The sequence below is a fragment of the Thamnophis sirtalis genome, unplaced genomic scaffold (assembly GCF_051295495.1).
Source record: "Thamnophis sirtalis isolate CommonGarterSnake01/CBP01778 unplaced genomic scaffold, rThaSir2_p1.2 scaffold_8, whole genome shotgun sequence".
In the NCBI taxonomy this organism is placed as follows: domain Eukaryota; kingdom Metazoa; phylum Chordata; class Lepidosauria; order Squamata; family Natricidae; genus Thamnophis; species Thamnophis sirtalis.
The window spans coordinates 63,141,765-63,161,389 of NW_028261388.1; the positions used below are offsets into that span (position 1 = coordinate 63,141,765).

A 19,625-nucleotide genomic window follows, 5' to 3' on the forward strand; every position below is an offset into this window, starting at 1 on the left:
AGGCGCCCAAACTTTATCTTGATCTCCAATTTTTAATCCAAAGTATGCAAAGTATACTTTTTTCACAAAGTCTGTGTCAGCCAAGGGGGGGGGGGGCTCGCAGGGCTCGTTATTTCCAGCTGGGCCATCTCCTCGGGTAATAATAGTTCAGTGGGTTCTTTTTCCATTTCTCCATCGCTGGCTTGCGAAGACATTTTCTCTGTTTCGTCTTCTTGTAGTTTCACCCCCCACGGAAGGTTGAATTCTCCTGGTAGGGTGTTTATGAGACTTCGCTATCTGTCAGCTCCTCTCCATTAATTAATTAGGAAAGAAAGACCACGAGACTCCATGTGTAGAAATCAAGTGTACTTTTACTAATTAAGAATGGTTAAAGGCAAAGCGTAGCGAAGTCTGATTATTTAGGCGCGAAAGCAATTGATATAGAGAATAGCCCATTCCCCACCCCTTGGCATCATAGTCCCAGTCCAATCATAATTCATTCAAGTGTCAGGTGTGAGATAACTTCAAAAGGCATCACGAAGATGGAATGTCGGTGCCGTTAGTCCTGGCGGGAAACACCCACGCATGCGTAGTCCGATCAGTCGGTGAACTCCAGAACCTTCCTCCAGCACAATGAGTAACCCCTCCCAAATACCATGCCCTCCCTCCCCGTTTCATGGCAGCTGAAGCGACAGCAAAGCAGAAGCTGACAGTCTGTAATATTCTGCTGTTGCTTCAACACTGTATATTCACCACAGATGAAACAGAAACTGTCTGGCGAATTAATACACTTTCGTGGAGCCATAACAACGGTTGAATGACGAGCTAACATGAATTGCGATGAAAAAGTGTGAACAGCCTAGAACCAAGAACCTGATGATGATTCATGCACAAGTGTGGCATGCAGGAGAGAGCAGCTCTGTGTCTGTACACGAGACATCACAGTTCTGGCCACGCCCCCTGCACTGACCAGAGATGCTGCTATCTGCCCTGTGTCTCCCTCCCACTGGATTCTTCAGTGGTAATATTGTGTCTCCCTCCCACTGGATTATGATGTGATAATATTAATTCTTCAGATTAACCCCTTCTACCATTAGAAGCACAGACTTAAAACTTGCTTAGCTTATGTATATATTGCTGACCATCAGATTTACAGTGCTATATTTTTTTTACATAACTCGGACAAACCCTTTAAGGTTTTGTTTTTTTGGCATTTTATATCTTAAATGCACTTATGTGAATTAATTAATAGTAACTTTAAATTTGGTTAAAAACCCATAATATAAAAAAATACCAAAAATTGAAAAAAACTGATAAATTTGAAGATAATTTTGCATGTTATGGCAAATCATGACGTCTAGGAGTTTTTTCAATATTTTATTTGTTTTCAGCACACCAAAATACAGGGAAATTAGATGAAAACAACCAAACAGTTTTTAATCGCAGACCTGTGAATTGAGAGGATTAGAGTTGGTTGATTAGCTCATGGATAAAGAACTATTTTATCAGCAAAATGCACAGACATTCTACTACTTCAAGCTCAGTTCTGGTGAATGTGCCTCTTTAGGGAGTTCCCATGCCCTTAATGGCTTGCTATCTGGATTTGAGTTTGAACTCTGATGTGGTAATATTAAGGTACCTGTTAAGGTACCTTTGGGCTAGAAGCACAGCATTTTCACTAACAGAAATGTAATACATTCCCCAATTTCTGGCATCAAGTTGTTTCATTTCAGAAGATGAAATTTCAGACAGTAGCTGAAGTTTCACTAATGATACGTCAATGCTGATCTATCATAAGGAAGGAACTACTATCCCCCTCTGTTTTTGTTCTCTGATGGTAGTAATATGATTGGGGCCAAATAGTAGAATTAAAGTGGACTGTTCAGGTAGAGTTGGTCCTCATGCAAAATAGAAAGTAAAAAAGTAAGGATAGAACGACATTCTGCTGTATTTATAATTTCAGTTCTTTATTTGTACTACAGATAGTTTTTCACAATGACAATTTTAATTTCTAAAATGATTTGTATAAATATGTCCATGTTTTGACAGTAATATAGAAAACCATTATATATGTATGTGTGTGTGTGTGTGTATGTGTATGTGTGTGTGTGTATGTATGTATGTATATGTATATATGTATGTATATATACATACATATATATATAAGATTTTACAACCCCCGGTATGCCCAAATATAGGAGGAAGATCACTATTTCCATTCTCTGTCCTTTGGCTCGTCACAAGAGACCATCCAGGCAGAAACCCAATATTTTTACTGTTCCCTTTTTGTTACATTTGTTGTATTTGTGCTGATAAATAAATAAAGGGAGACTAGTATAGATCTATTTCAAGCTATTTAGCTCTCATCAGCTAGCCATTCCCTTACTGGGATTTGAACCTGGGCTGTATTACATACTGCATACCGGGGGTTGTAAAATCTAATAGACAACACAAGTTTGAAACCCCTGTACTAGTCCATCAGTTTTCTTTTCCACAGGCAAACTGAGAATCAACTTCTCCCATGGACTTTTCCTTCTGAAAATAAAAACTTTATTTCTGAAAATACTTTTGAAACCATCAAACTCCTTAAAGAATTAACAAGAAAATAGGAAAGCAACAGCAATCTACTTTTTCTGGTTATCCTTATTAGCAGAAGAAATATATTTATATATATACTGGTGTGTGTGTGTGTGTGTGTGTGTGTGTATACACACACACATATACACGCATACACACACACACGCACATACTGTATATATACCACACATATACATTTGTGTGTGTGTTTGTGTGTAGGTGTGTGTGCATAATTTCTCTGTGAAGAGCTCTGTAAGAACATTATTCAGAACGGCACAAACATACCCTAGCAACCGAACACATCAGAAAAAGAAAACAGACTGTATAACATCTTCCAGCAAATAATTCAACCCGCTACAATAGATCCAACATATTTTTTTATTTTTTATTTATGTTACCTTTTCATTCTTTTGAAGCATGATGTCAGAGAGATAGTGTAGTGTGTATTAATTATCTCAGAAGAATGAGACATATTCCTTGATAGTTTTTAGGGGAAAAAACCATAATTGTTTCAAAGGACAATTGCTTCTTAATGTTGCTGAATTAAATGCCAAAGGGCATTATTTTTATGATTATTTTGTTGCAAAAGTTTTAGAAAAGCTGTAGAAACTTACACCTAGATTGTGTAAATTTTCTAGTTTACAATCCAGTAAATAGTAATTTGTCAATGGCTTTGTCACTGCTGGAGGGGGGGGAGGTTGTTCTGCATTAAAGGTAAAAAGGTTATTAACAGAAATGAAATTTTAATGTTGATTTGCTGGCAATGGTTAAATATATTTTTAAGAATGCTAGGATGTATTTAATGGTTTTATGTATAATGCAATTAAGATATGCTTCTGTTTTTATTATAATTTTAATTTCTCAAAAAAAAAGTTTTTTATATTGTATGTAGTGTACTCGCCTTATTGCCTAGTTTCTGTGAAGTGAAAGAAAACCTGTCTACAGGAAAATGGACATTTGATACAATACATTTTTCTTTTTTCACAATATTAGCTTGGCTCTACCAGTGTTCAGTTTAAGGAGCCACGGATTACCTTTAATAATGCTCCTCTTCATTTAACCACTTACAGAACAGCCATTCTTCAAAATTTGGGACATAACCATGCATATTTTCAGGTAAGGTATATTCACAATAGAGATTGGAGTGTGTATAATATAGCTTTACCATGGATATTCCAGCATGTTTGGTAGTAGAATACTTTTAAGATAGTGGGGGAAAATAACATTTATAATACTGTACTTGCTTTTGTTGACAGGTCCTTGATGTCAATCCAATTCCTGGAATGATTATAACTCCTTTTCAGGGTGTAATTGCTGTGGGAGGCTGCACTGAAATTAAAATTTATTTCAAACCCAATGCATTAATGAAATTTGACAGCAGAGTAGAGGTATTAGAATTGTTGTTCAAAAGCTTTTATTAATTTCGATAATAAATAAATATTGTTTTCAAAATATATGCATATTTTAAAGTTTTACTCTGTGAAACCCATGATTAACCATGATTAGCTGACTTTCGGTAACAACATAAAATGTATGTTAATATTCTGTTTGCTAAATGGATAAACCGTCAGCAGTACTATTAGTAGATTTTTGCTTCTGTGATATTCATCTGAAACTTCTTACAATATAGTGGTACTCAGTATTCCACTACTTCAAACCTTGTTGAATTTGGTACTCAAGGCATTTTGATGAGAAAATGTTGTCCCTTTACTCCTGGATTCTTTGGTAATTGGCATTCTGTAAAAGGGAGAGGGGGATGGCCACAGAGGCAGGAAGGCAGGAAGTTGGCCATCCTGGGAAGGTCATAGGAAATGAGATAGGCAGAAAGTTTTTCTGGCAAAAACAAAGAGTCACATGCAAAGGTGGGTTGCCAATTTTTCTACTACCGGTTTGGGAATGCGCACAACGCTTCTGCACATACACAGCGGGGGGGGGGGGGCAGAGCCTCCCGCCGCTGCTACTACTGGTTTGCCCGATCCGGGCCAAACCAGGAACAACCCACTTCTGGTCACATGGCAAGTCACCTGGTTTATTTGGCAACCATAGTTTTTTTACTACCCATTGTGCCTCCCAGAACCAATTAATGCCTTGTACTGAGGTAACACTGTATTTTAGAAGCAAAGATTTGAACACAGAAAGGGAATTGACTATTACAAAGTTGACAATGAATAATCTTAGCAGAAAATGCAAAGAACAAGTAAATAAAGTAGAAATGAAACTGAAAATGAGAAATTAGAAAATCACTTTTGCCCCCTCATTATTTAGGTAGAAATACGCAATGCAAAATCTTTGGAATTTAGGATTGGTGGATCAGTAGAGGTTCCTGACATACATATCAGTGTGGTAAATATATAATATTTTATGCTTTTAGGTTCTAAGATTTGTAGTACTGAATATTATGCATTTATTCATAGGGAAGTCCCATTCATTTTAATGAAAGGATAAAAAATAATAAAATTTAAAATGCTCTGTGATGCTAAAAGATCTGTGTGTATAAACATGTCCTCAATCTCAAATATGTTTACCTGAGATAATGTCATTACATAAATCAATATTTTTGTCTTTCCAAGAATCTCAGAAAATTGTATTATGAAAAGTAAAGTAGGTGTAATAAATAATAGCACATCCCTTTCATAAAAATAAGAAAATAGTAGTTGATAACTCCACAAAGTCTAAATTGTTCACATTCTGTTTCTAGAATGTCCATTAGGTCCTGAGAATGTTTAAGATTGTTACTTCTTAGTTCATGGTAAACTATTCTTTAAGGCAATGACACATCTTTGTCATGATCATTATGGTGATGTAAATTCTTTGGAAGAGTTTTTTGTGATATGCAGGAGATATATGAAGTTTCTGTCTTCAGGTTATTAAAGCAAATCCATCATTTTCCATATTTATTTGACTGTTTCATTAAGCTGTTCCATAATGTCACATATTCACAATAATATTTATTGTTATATCTCCATATGTATGAAGACATCCTATTTTCTACAGTTTCCTCAACATAATTGTTTGCAGTTTTCCTTCTTACCATTATCTTGGTCACTCAAATGATTATTTACTGCTTTCTTTAAAGTGCTCTTTTATCTTCCCTGGTGTTTATGTGGATTCTACTCAAGAAATACCATTTTCTATTGAGAACAAAGGAAAGTCATATGCTAAAGTGACAATAGATTTGTCTGAACATGATGATTTTACTCTACATTTTCAGCCAGGTATTTCTTAATTTAAAATTGTAATTGTCTAGAAAAATCTGTTTAGTTTTTTTAAAGAAAAGCCTGTTATATTTATCTTAAAATCTAAACATTTAAAATAATTTAAAGAAGTTTTACCAATAAAGGAGAATATTTGTAGCTCAGGATTGAAATGGGGGGTCCTTGCTGCTCTCTGAGCTTGCTTGTTTTCTTGCAGATGTTTCACTACCCTAACTAGTTAACATCATCAGTGCTAGTAAGTGTTAGTACGGAGTGCTGTTTGCTGTCAATTTATATTCTGGTGTCTTGCCTGCCTGTGTGAGTGGGGGTTGTCTTTAGGATTCTTTAGTTGGACTGTTTACTGATAGCTCTTTGGCTGTTTCTTGATTGAGGTATTGCTTACTTGATTGTTGATCTGAAGTTGACCTTGGAGATCTATGCTGATCCAAGTGCTGATTACTGGTGGAAAGATGCTGGAATCTTTTTCTCTTTTGGGCTGGTTGATTCCCTCTTTTGCATGGTCTACATTATAGATCAGGGGTCTACAACCTTCAACACTCAAAGAGCCATTTGGATGCATTTCCCACAGAAAAAACACTGGGAGCCAATAATAACCGTTGTGACTGGGTGGGCATGGCCAACTCAATGTCACTCACTCCCACCCAGTCACATGACACCACCATCCGCAGCTACGCCTACCCAGCCAGTCATTAGGACAGAGAATCAGTTGTTAAATTATTTGCCCTGCCTGCCCTACCTCATCCTTCTCCTCCCAGCCACCTCTTGCCACACCCGGTTTTGAATGTTTTGTTCACATCTCTCTCTCTCTGTCAATATTGCCCTCTGTCTCTGTCTCTGTCTCTGTCTCTCTCTCTCTCTTCTTTCTTTCTCTCTCTTTCTCCCTCTCTCTGTCTCTTTCTCTCTCTCTCTGTCTTTCTTTCTCTCTCCCCCCTCCCTACCTCTCCCCCACTCTCATCCCCACTTCCCAACCCACACACCCAGGGAACAACTGTAAGGAAATTTGGCAACCTTTTCTCTTTCTCTGGAAAGATACAAAAATAAAACTTGCAATGCAAAAGGGGTGACTGTCAGGCTGTTACATCACAGCACTATGAGATTGCCGCCTTAGATCGCCACACACACTTCAGAGAAGCATCATCCCAAGCAGCAGCACAATCACACAGGCATGCATATGCATCCTGCAACTCGGTTCAAAGGAGCCAGAAAATATAGTCCCTGGATGCTCCCGAAAATGCTTGGCAGGCAACGTTTGAGACCACCCCACATCACAAAGGCAGCCTCCACTGAATCTTTGAAAAACTGGGGAAAGGCAGAGAGAGGGGAGCAGACGGAGCCGAATCAAGTCGAATCTCTCTCTCTCTCACTCTCTCTCTCTCTCACTCACTCACTGCCTGACACGGCAAGAAACGGCAGGAAGCTACTTCCGGCCTTTGTTGGTCCTTGACGTACAACCTGCTCTCTACCTTGAGACACTGGCCCACCTTGCACTGCAGCCAACATTGCTGCTGTTGCCAGGGGTGAATGGGGCAGGGTCACATTGTGGCTCTGCATCGTAATGGGCTCCAAGAGGAGGAGGGGGCACCATCTCCCCCATTGTGAAACATGCTAACTTTCACTGTGCTGCGCAAGGCACTGTGAGAGCAGCAGGTATGACATGGAAGCAGCAACAGCAGTAGCATCAGGAGTCGCAGCAGAGGACTGAAAGAGCCACCAGTGCTGCGGGTTGCTGACACCCAACATAGATGTTGTTAATGCCTATGAGTCTGTTGATGGCTGATTTGTCAGAGTATCAGGCTTCTAGAAATTCCCTGGCATTTTTGGATTTGGCCTGGTCTAGGATTGTCACATTTTCCTAATCAAAAGTATGATTAAATCTGTCTATATGTTGGGAAATTAAAGATTTTTTTGTCATGCCTCTGACTGCCAGTTGGTGATCATGGATATGTTCTGCCAGTCTTCTTCCTATTTGTCCTACATGGTGGTTGTTTTTTGGTTTGCTTAGGATGTTTGGCTTGTGTATTAATCTGATTCCATGTCGTTGTAGTAGTCTATTTGTAGTTTCTGAGATATTCTTGATGTATGGCAGTGTAATTCTTTTTAGCATTTGTGTTGGTTGTGCTGTATTGGATTGAGTGGTCAAGGACTTTTTAATAAAGTTGAGTTGGTATCATTTTGTTGGAATGTGTTGTATAGATACTCCATTTCCTTTTTCTGCTGTTCTGGGTTGCTACAATGTGTTTGGGACAATTTAAATGAAGTCCTTATGCAGTTTCTCTTGTGGGAGTTTTGGTTGTTGCTTTAGTAGTTAAGCATCTGGTTAGTATGGGTGGTTTTTCTGTAGACTTGCATCTACAGAAATATGTTTTATTTAAATATAAACATTTATGTATTTATTCAGAGAGTTCCATTTAGTAAGTTTATTAAAACTTTCTACGTTAAAAGTGATGAAGATTAGTTGTAAGTCTGTACATATTCTTTTGATGTTCTTACATCTCATCATAAAACAATATCAACCTGAAAAATATGTGGGGTGTTCCTGTTTAAAAATGTGGCCACCTTCTCTAGCACCTTCTTCCAAAAGTGAAAACTGGATAAAAATTGTCCAGAATGGTTTGGTTTATTTGGGGGAAGGGGGGGAAGCTAAAATAGATGTGGCTAATAGCTGCCAGAACCCTGACAACTTTATCAGGCCCAACAAAAACAAATTTCTTACAGAGGCTCAATCATCTTTACAGGATTTGCTTCAAAGCCAGAGTCTAATTTAGTGTGAATCTGATCAACTTCCTCCTTTAGATTTCTTGCATATTCGTTACAATGACCTTGTAGATCAGACATGTCAAACACAAGGTCCGCAGGCTCATGGGGCTTTCCCGGAGATGGTGAGGGACCAGCCCCTGCCGCTCCAACCACAGCCCACCCCAGCTGGATGCCCTCCCGGCATGTGCACAGGAGGCACTGAGTGTGTGGGGGCTGATGGTGTCTGGCAGCAGCCCGTCCACCTGCCCACAATGGCCCTGGCAAATGGGAAGGGTGGGGAGCAGGCTTGCTGGGGGATGAGGTTGGACAGTGGGTGCTGAGGGTCCAGGGGCCTTGGTGTGGTGGTGACGGTGGCCAGTTGGGCTGCCTCGCTGCAACTCCATCATCTGTCTTTGTTTGCCCAGGCCGCAAATATTGAAGTCGGGTCTCTAATCAGTTTCAGAGTTTTGTTACTTAATGCATGTGCCAATTGTTGGATTTGGCTTTGTGGCAGCTTACTTTCTTCTCAGCTATTCATCAAGAAAGCTACTCCATGTTCACCACATGAGTCATACTACGAGTAAGATGCAAGGGGAATGTGGGCAATGCTAGGGTCCAATAGTGTGATTGGGGGATGACTGCAACCAGATCTTAAATATTTGAATGCTAGTACAGACTGTAACAGTCTCTTATTTGTACTATTGGATATAGTTGGTGCCTCCAGTTTGCTTATAACTTTCTGTGTTCACCATGAGCAGGACTTAAATCAATAGAATAGAAATATACTATTGTAAAAATTGAAAGTACAAATAATTAGTAAAATTATTTTTATATTTTCTGATAGATATGCATAATACATCAGAGGCATCTCGAGTATATCGTGTGACTATAGAAGCCAATACTATTATGGACTGTTCTCTGAATTTCACACCAAAAGAAGTATGTTTTAGTGAATATTAATCTATTTATATTGTTTTAGAATGTTATTTCCCATTTTCCCTGCCCAGGTCCTGTTGGGCTACTGCATTAAGGCAACATGTGCCTGTATGTACGAATGTGTGTGTATTCCTGGGAGGGGTGAGTAAAAAACATTGAGAGGATGTGCCAAGATTATATTTTCCTAGTAGAGTCACCCACCATATAAAGATCCCAACTCAGCTAAAATAAACAGGCATCTATATTGGCCAGCAGCAGCAATTCTCACTCATACTGTAATGAGAGTTGCAAATTAATTACTGCACGGGAGAAAGAAAAAGTAAACCATGCCTATATTTTTTATCAATAAAGCCACTTGGATAGAAAATATAAAATGATTGATGATACCACACAACATCTGTAAAGATATTGAAGATGGAATCAAACAAGGAAATAAAAGGAAAGCCTTTTCAAAGATTTCTAAGCTCAGGTTCCAATCTTGAATTGGACACGCTAAAAAAATCCAGTGGATAGATCATAACCAATTTAAAGGTTATTAAACAAAGATAGAAATTGTATATTGAAATGCTATATAGTAGAAATGTCTACATTCAAGATTCCCTAGAAGATACATATTTCTTATTTACAAGAAACTCTGGTACTAGATGGTGACTTTAGATCACCATCCTGATCATTACCCAAATCAAAAGGCTACAGGAATTGATGGAATTACCCATTGATATACAGCAAGCAACAGAAGGTTGGTCAACGCTTGGTCAAAGTTCAAACAAAGCTATGCCAGCAAATCTGGAGAATGACAATGGGCACAGATTGGAAGAGATGAGTCTACATTCCAATAACTAATAAGTGTGCAAACTATTGTACATATCCTTAATGCCATATGACAGTAAAATAATGGTTAGGATTATCCAATGCAGATTAGAACCCTATGTGGAAAAAGAGATGTCAGATGTTAAAACAAGTTTTAGAAAAGGCCATATATGAGACCTAATTGCTATATAATTGAGAAAGAGAAAAAATATAAAAAGTGACTATGTCTATCATTGATGATCAAAAAGTTTTTGACTGACAAATTACGGGATGTGCTCAAAAAAGAGGAATCTCAGAACATCTCATTGTACCCATGAGAAATTATATGCACATCAGAAAGCAAATTATGGACAGCCTGACTCCAGATTGGCAGACGAGTGAGACAAGGCTGTATATCTTCTCTTATATACTCAATTTATATGCTTATATATATTAAGGGAAGTTGGATTAGAAGAAGATAAATGTGGTTTTGAAATTGGAAGAAGTAATTTCCATTACTAATTTTGGAGATGTTTTCTTTAAATCACCCAGTACTAATTCACGGTGATTCCCAATTCTGTTTCCTGTTATCAACAAACTCTCTTCAAATATATTGTATCAGTTTCCTTATGGTTTGCACTGCCAATGGGAGATAATAGTTGATACTTCTGAAAACTATTGGACTGGGAAAAATTGATCTACATAACATTGGAAAAGGTTTACTGTTCTGCCCCCCTCGTCCTACACCAAAGCACGCCGAGACAAAGATACTGCATTTATTAACACACAGACAGGACCTTGGCAGCAAGCCAGCAGAGACTAACCTTGGCAGCAATCCAGCCTGCCAAGCTAGCCACGAAAGTTCTCCAACTTTAGTGAATACGTTGACTCCTGCAAAGGGGCGTGTGCACAATCATTCCTTTTATAGTCTTGAGAGGAGCCTAATTACCACCAGCTGAGTGCAATTATCTCCTGTAACTGCATAACTGTTCCTTACGCCTATTAGCTCTTCGGTGCCGGGCATCCAGGAACAACTCCCTTGGCTCCTCCCCACTGCTCCAATTCATGACGTCCGGATCACACTCCCTTGTCTCCTCCCCACTGGTCCAAAGCTCAGGCGCCTCCTGGTGGCCAACCAACCTCTCTGCACCCTGCTCGGAGTCGGAACCCTGTCACATCCTCCAGAGCCGACTCATAGGGCCCCTCGCTGTCGGAGTCTGGTGGCAGCTCCAATGGCTCCTGCTGGGCCACAACAGTTTACATTCCAATTCCAAAGAAGGGCAATGCCAAAGAATGTTCATTGCACTCATTTCACATGCTAGTAAAGTTATGCTCAAAATCCTATAAGCTAGGCTCCAGCACAATGTGGATCAAGAACTACCAGAAGTACAGGCAGGATTTCAAAGAGGCAGAGGAACTAGAGATCAAATTGCCAACATGCGCTGGATCATGGAGAAAGCTAGGGAGTTCCAGAAAAAGATCTATTTCTGCTTCATTGACTATGCTAAAGCCTTTGATTGTGTGGATCACAACAAATTGTGGCAAGTTCTTAAAGAGATGGGAGTACCAGACCATCATATTTGTCTCTTGAGAAACCTATATGCAGGTGAAGAAGCAACAGTAAGAACTGGACACGGAACCACTGATTGGTTCAAAACTGGGAAAGGAGTCTGGGAAGGCTGTATACTGTCGCCCTGTCTATTTAATTTATATGCAGAGCACATCATGAGAAAGGTGGGATTAGATTAATCAAAAGTTGGAATTAAGATTACTGGGAAAATATCAACAACCTCAGATATGCAGTTGATACCGCTAATGGCAGAAAGTGAAGAAGAACTAAAGAGACTTTTTATGCGGGTGAAGGATGAGAGTGCAAAAGTTGGCTTGAAACTCAACATTAAGAAAACTAAGATCATGGCATCCGGCCCTCTCAATTCCTCGCAAATAGATGGGGAAGAAATGGAGGTAGTGACAGATTTTATTTTCTTGGACTCCAAGATCACCACAGATGGGGACTGCAGCCAAGAAATTAAAAGACGCTTGCTCCTGGGGAGGAATGCTATGGAAAATCTAGACACCATACTAAAAAGCAGAGACATCATCCTGTCAGCAAAAGTGTGTATAGACACCAAGTGAATTAGAGGAAGAGTGGGAAGTAGAGGAGAGAAGAAAGATAGGAAGAGAGGGATAGGAGAGAGGATATATATTTATATTTATTTATTTATTTATATATATATATATATATATATATATATATATATATATATATATATATATATATATATATATATATATATATATATATATATATATAATGTATATATCATTATTCATATGATCTATATAATAATAATTAATAATAATAATAATAATAATAATAATAATAATAATAATATATAATATGTATATATCATTATTCATATGATCCCATGTTTTTTCCATAGGTGCAGGTTCCACTTTTTGTGTCAACAAGTGCCATTTTGTATAATCAAATGTACCATCTGTGTCCAACTGGGCATTTTTCATGTCCTCAATTATTGTATCTTGCTATCTTTGCTTTGGCCTTTCATGTGGTTGCTTGCCATCTATATTAAAGTGGAAGGCAATGCAGACAACAATATGGAGTGCATCTCGCAGAACATGGTCTTACCACTATTTTTAAAATGTATATATGTATAAGAACTTTTGAACACTTCAGTGAAGGGTAGTAAGTCTGACCAGTTGTCTTGCTGATAGTCCACATAACACCGGAGGTAGTGTTCCACCATCGCATTGGCCCTCTCTGCTGCACCATTTGTGCTGGGATGAAATGCTGAGCTGAGTCCCTGTGTGGACCCAATTGATCTGAGGAACTCTCTCTAGAACTTGGCGGTGAACTGAACTCCGCAATCTGAAATGACCCTTTTTGGCACCCCGTGCAGGCGATAAATGTGTTTCACAAACATTTTCGATAATTTCTTTGCGGATGGCAACCCTGAGCAAGCGATGAAATGTGCTTGCATGGAAAACAAATAAATAACTGTCCAGATTACTCTATTACCACCGCTGTCTGGAAGTTCGATGATGAAATCCATAGCGATCTCTTCCCACGGTCTGCTGGGGCTCGCCACTCCTTGTAGTAGTCCAGGGGGCTTTCCTGGCCGGGTTTTCATTATGGCACAAGTAGCACAGCTTTTGACATAATCTTCCACCTCCGATTTCATCTTTGGCCACCAAAATTGACGTCTGGTGAAGTGGAGTGTTTTTAGGAATCCGAAGTGGCCTCCTAGTTTCGCATCATGGTTCCGTTGTAGCACTTGCAGCCTCATCTCTGCAGGAATGTATAGCTTGGACCCTTTCCAGGCTAAGCCCTCGCTCACTGTTAGGATGTCCTTGTTGTTGTTGAACCACGGGTCTGTCTGGAGAGCTGCCTTCAGCTCGGTCGTCAACTTATCTTGGATCCGAGTGGTGACTAGAGCTGCTTTTTGGTGAGAGGGAGATATGATGGGATGGACGACTTCTTCCTTCTTACTGTCATATTGCGGTTTTCTCGACAGAGCATCTGCTAACAAGTTCTTTCCTGCTGGGATGTGTTTAATTTCGAATTTGAACCTTTGGAAGTATTGTGCCCAGCGAACTTGCTTAGGGGATAACCTCCGATGAGCTAAAAGTGCTTCGAGGTTTTTATGATCAGTCCAGACCTCGAATGGTATGTCCCTCACTTCTAGGAGATGTCTCCAGGTGAGCATGGTCCACCTGATTGCGAATGCCTCTTTCTCCCAAATGGGCCACCTTCTTTCAGTAGGGTTGAGTTTCTTGGAGATATAAGCACAAGGCAAGAGGTGGCCTTCTTTGCTTTTTTGTAGTAGTACTGCGGCTATTGCTACATCACTGGCATCCGTCTGGATTATAAAAGGTCGTTCTGGGTCGGGATGTTGCAAGATGGGCTCTTGGGCAAAGAGCCGTTTTAATTTCTCAAAGGCTTTTTGACAGTCCATCATCCACCTTAGTGGTTGCTTAGCTTTTGGCTTTGTTGGGGAAGGACCCGTCTTTAGTAACTCAGTTAATGGTAGAGCAATTTCAGCGAAAGTTGGGATGAACTGCCTACAAAAATTCACAAATCCAAGAAAGCTTTGCAGTTGTTTGCGAGTACTGGGAGGTTTCAAATCCAACACCACTTTTACTTTTCCTGGATCCATTTCTACTCCTTCATTGGAGATCTGATACCCCAGGTAAATCTAGCGAGGTCTTGTGGAATTCACACTTTGACAACTTGGTGTACAGTTTGGCATCTAGAAGTTTTTTTTCAGAACTTGACGCACAAGTTTTACATGTTCTTCTAAGGTCTCAGAGAAAATCAAGATGTCATCCAAATAAATAAGTACTCCGCGGTACAGGTGATCGTGTAACACCTCATTTATGTACTGCATGAAGACTGTGGGTGCTCCTTGTAGTCCAAAAGGCATGACTTTGTACTGGAAGCTTCCCAGGGGAGTGTTAAGTGCAGTTTTCCACTCATCCCCTTTCTGGATTCGTATGCGGTAATATGCCTCTCTCAAGTCCAGCTTGCTGAAGATTTTGCCTTTAGCCAAGTGGTTCAACATATCTTTCATGAGGGGGGGGGATAGGTGTTCTTTTCGCACACTGCATTCAAAGCTCGCAGAACTACACAGAGGCGAACTCCTCCATCTTTCTTTTCTCTGCAGAGCACTGGGGCCACTACCTTCAACTTGGCTGGTTCAATAAAGCGCCCTTTTAAATTGGTGTCGATCTACTTCCTCAATTCAGTCATCTCCTTGGGAGTCATAGAGTACATTTTTGGTTTTGGTAAGGTTACTCCTGGTTTGAAGTCTGCATAGTCTGTGGGGTGGTGAGGTGGAAGGTAGTTTCTGTCTTCCTCACTGAACACACCCGCCAAGTCCCAGTAGACCTTTGGCACTCGTATCCCTGGAGGTTTGGTGTCTGCTGCGGGGGCTGCAGGTTCCGGATAGTTTGGGCTGTTGGTTCTAATTGTTCTTGGGTGGCCTTTAGGCTCCACGGACGGTAACGGCCCAAAGTCAATGATCAACTTTCTAACACCGTCCTCCCACTTGATAGTCGGTGCTCACTTGTCCAACCATGCAAGTCCCAAGATAATTGACTCCTGCATTTTTGGGGCTACAATGAATCTGATGAACTCATAGTGTTGGCCTATCTTCAACTTCACTAATTCAGTGATCTTTTGTGGCCGGTGCACCCCCAATTAGGGTTCTATCTACTTGCTCGAACCGAATAGGGTGGGTTAGGGGTCTTGTGCGTATACCTAGCTGCTCCACTATTGACATGCTGATTAAGCATCTGGTGCAGCCAGTGTCTATGATCGCCCCAACTTCCCCTTCTACCCTTGTTCTGGGCACTTGGAGTTGGGATTTTATGGTAAAGGAGGGAATAGGTGCACTCACCATTGGGTCGTCTTCGGCATTTGCATCCTCCTCCTCTGAGGCCACAGGGGTTTCTTCAATAGCAGGGTTCTCCGCCTCTATTGGCTGCTGTAGTAAGCTCCTCTTTTCGTGTGGCTTTTTGGTTTTTTTCTTCATTGCGCTGGCAGGTGGTTGGCGCTGTTGTGGAACAGGAGCTGGAGCCAGGCATTCTGTTGTTCTGTGGCCCATCTGACCACATCTGTAGCACTTTATGTAGGCCCCACGGGGGGTTGGTAGAGACCTCTCAGCTCGCTGCCTGTGCATACGTTGGCCCAAAGGCTTTTTGGCAGGGATTCCGGTACCAGGATTTCGATAGGTGTTAATCTCGTGGTCTAGTATGATTGCAGTGGTATACCAATCTTGGAAACGTTCCAGGATCCCCCTTACGGCACAAGCTTCTTTAAGTTTGAGATCTAAGGCTTTTTTGAATGTGTAGACCAAGAGACTTTCTGGTCAATAGCGTAATCTCCCAGCTATTCTCCGGAACTCCCAAACTAATTCCTTCACGGGACAACCAGCCTGTCGCAATTTGTGGATCTGGTCTTCAGCATCCACATTTTGGGCCACATCGCTAAACCTGGTGTGCATCAATTGGATGAACCCATTTATATCATCCAGCTCCGCTATCCACTGCGCAGCCTCCTTTTCATTCATCCCCTCTGCTATCTCTTGGATCAACTCTCGATCAGATGGGTATTGAGGCCTCACTTGATCAACGTACGCCCATACTCGATTCGGGAAATAAGCCAGCTTATCTGGGGACCCATCAAATGTTGCATGGAACCGTGGGGGTGTGGGAGGAGGGGCCGCTGGTGGTTGAACAGGGGCAGTTTGTTGGTTTGCTGCTGGGGGTGGTAAGCCCCTCCGTTGACCCACACCCATCGGTTGAGCAAAAGCCTGGGGAGGCATTGCTAGGGGGCTGGACCTGGTGGCGGTCCCATTCTCTGGATTTGCCCAGGAGCAGTTATCTGGGAAGGCACCATCTGCTGGAAGAGGATAGGTGTCCATTGACATTGAGCCCATCCATGACCCGGGATGAATGCTCACCCTTGGTTTGCTTGAATCATGGGTTCGGAGTCACCCCTTTGCCGTTGTGGGGAGGTGTATGTGTTCCAGGCCTCTTACTGCCGGCTGGATTGACCTCCCCTAATTGGAGGGGGGTCTGGTTGCACTCCAGTAGGAGGCAGGGATGCTGATGTGACTGCTCTAGGCATCAATCCAGCCGCAAAGGTGTGGGTTGATTCATTAGCTACTGTATGGAAGGAGCCCACGTCTCCGCTCCACTTGGCAGAGATTTCCCTACGGGGAAAGGAGAATGTGGGGGGTGCCAGGTTCCACTGAGGGGTCTCTTCAGAGGAGAGGGGTTTTATTTCACTCACGTCTAGCTGTAGGAAATGGTCTGGGAGGCCCATTAGAGAAGGACTGCGTGAGGGCGGCTGAGTTCTCCATTCACCAGTTCTTCTGGTAATCATCCAGTCGTCTGTCGAAGGTTCCCTGGCAACCCCTTCTTCTTCTGGCAGGCATTCCTTAGAAGCCATAAATCTTGATGTCTCCTCCTGGAATTCCTTTCGTCGGGCCCCCAACTCCCTAATCTCTGCAGCTTCTATCAATTCCTTAAGAGACACCTCTTGAGTCTCGGCCAAATTAATCGAGCCGTCATTATTAGCTTTCTCCATCTTCACTGAATTTTCGTACTGCCCAGGGTTGGGTCAGAACTGGGATTCAGTACCCCTGATAGCTTCCCAGCTTGGGATGCTGATAGTTTATCTTAGTGCAGAGTCGGAATGATGTAAGCTTTCCAAATACCATGTAAAATTAAATCAGAGTCGAAGCCAAAACTATGCTTAAAGTTCCAATTTAATAAAGGAGGCATGTTGCATAGAGCTATGCGATTCCGACTCTGGAAGTTACATCAGAATCCCACCCAGTTAAAAGTTCATGATCTTGCCCCCACACCCACAGTCCATCACATGGTCCAATCTTCTTCTTTCACGCTGGCGTCCATGCCTAACTGCTTCCGTCCAGGTGTTCAGGTTTGGAAGACAAAAGATGACCTTGAGCTTCTAGGAAAGAATTTCTTATTTTGAAAACAACACATTCTACCCTTTGCTAAATCCCCCCCTTAATAAGAGTGTGACAGGCCAAAGATTCTTAAAGGAACCGCTGCAGGCCTGACACTATGTTCACTCCAGGGATGGGTTTCAATTTTTTTTTACTACCGGTTCTGTGGGTGTGGCTTATTTTGTGGGCATGGCTTAGTGGTCATGTGACTGGGTTGGAGTGGCTTGGCAGTCATGTGACTGGATGGGCGTGGCCAACTCAATGTCACTCACATCGCCTGGCCCCTCCCCGCCCAGCCATTCCTTGTCACACCCAGCCTCAACATATCTATAGTTCTGTAAAAATGTTGTTCATCTTTTTTCAACTTTATTATCTACATACTGTAAGGTTTGAGAATACGATCCATAGAAGTTTGAGAATACATGAAAGTGACAATGAGCCAAAATGAGACTTTGACGGAAGCTTGAATAACAATCAGCATTTAAACTTTGATCAAAGTTAAAAGACATGATGGTCAGTTGTTCCAAACATACCTATGTAGGAAAGAACTACACTTCAGAGGAGGTGTAACTCCTTTTTATAAAGTCAGAAATGCCATAAAATGGCTTCTTAATTAGATTTGTGTATTCTTGCAAAAAGGATAGAATACTCCTTATCAGCCTTATCTCTTTCTTTTGTTCTCACGATTGGCCATTTGGCCCCCTGTTGTGAAGGGAACAGATCAAAGGTGAGAAACATTCTTAGGCAGAAGGGGGGGAGGCTCTGATCAAAGATGAGACATATGTTTTGACAAATGCTCACATCTTCACCTGAAGGCATCGCTGGCAGCCACTTCCTGCTGAAGTCTGTGCTCTTCCCGCTGCTGCTTGGCCTCCTCGATGTACGGAGGCAGGAGGTGGCAGTTTCGTCCATTGCCTGCAAGCTCCGGGGGGGTGAGCAGCCGAGCGAGCAAGTCATGATCTGCCAGCTGGCTCTAATCTGTAGCTTATTCCTGAACACATTTCCTCATGAGCATGGTGCTCACGAGTAAACTGCAGATTATAGGCAGCTGGTGCAGGCACTACACTTGAAGGGCAGGAAGCCTTTGGCAAAGGTGGTGCCAACTCTGCTCTGCAGTGCTGGGGACCCTGCTGGCTTTTGGGGCTGCTGCTCGCCATATCCTGGCCAAAGCCATGTGGGAAAACCCGGGAATTCTGAGACACCTCACCACTGCTGCCACCACCTTGGCTGGAATGGGGCACTGCCCACCGCTGCTGCTGCTGCCACCACTGCCCTCTCCTGCCACTGCCCTCTCCTGCCACCATCCTTTTCCTCTACCATCGTCCTCTCTAGCATGCAAAGCTTGCAAGGCTGCCCCCATCCCCGCCACAGTGCTAACCTGTGTGTAGGCAGGAGTAGGCAGAAGGAGGCAGTAGTTGCATGTGGCAAAGGCAAGGCAGTGCAAGCGTCAGAGAGGGCATACCACTTGGGGGCATGGCCAACCAGCGGTCACTACCAGTTCTGCAACCCAGGCTGCCATACCACTACCGGTTCCACGAACCAGTCCAAATCAGTAGGAACCCACCTCTGGTTCACTCCTGAATTACAGAAGTTTAACAATTTTACTTTAAGGAAGGGTTTACAACTGAAGTATAATATCCAACTTTAACTAGACATGCAATTATAATTATTATATATTTTATGTAAACTGCCTGCCGAAGACAGATGTAAGACAGATTAAAGGAAAAAAGGGTTTCATGCAGCTCTTATTTTCTTAATAATTGATATTTATTTCTTCACAGTTAGCAAAAGCACATTTAATTTTCTCACTGACTAAAAATGAAAGAGAGAGAGAGAGAGAGAGCTTTTTTTTAAAAAAAAGATACTACATTTCTTTTACCAGTGAGTGAAGTTA

General features: G+C 41.6%; 1 protein-coding gene across 1 annotated transcript in view; it reads left to right on the top strand.

The window, feature by feature from the left end:
• The window catches only part of CFAP47 (cilia and flagella associated protein 47), a 583,307-nt gene that overhangs the window by 78,954 nt on the left and 484,728 nt on the right, over window positions 1-19,625 (top strand). Inside the window, exons 17-21 of the mRNA XM_087721802.1 lie at window positions 3,550-3,672; window positions 3,813-3,944; window positions 4,822-4,899; window positions 5,633-5,771; window positions 9,352-9,446. Coding sequence (XP_087577928.1) covers window positions 3,550-3,672; window positions 3,813-3,944; window positions 4,822-4,899; window positions 5,633-5,771; window positions 9,352-9,446 — 567 coding nt within the window. The remainder of the gene's footprint in view (window positions 1-3,549; window positions 3,673-3,812; window positions 3,945-4,821; window positions 4,900-5,632; window positions 5,772-9,351; window positions 9,447-19,625) is intronic.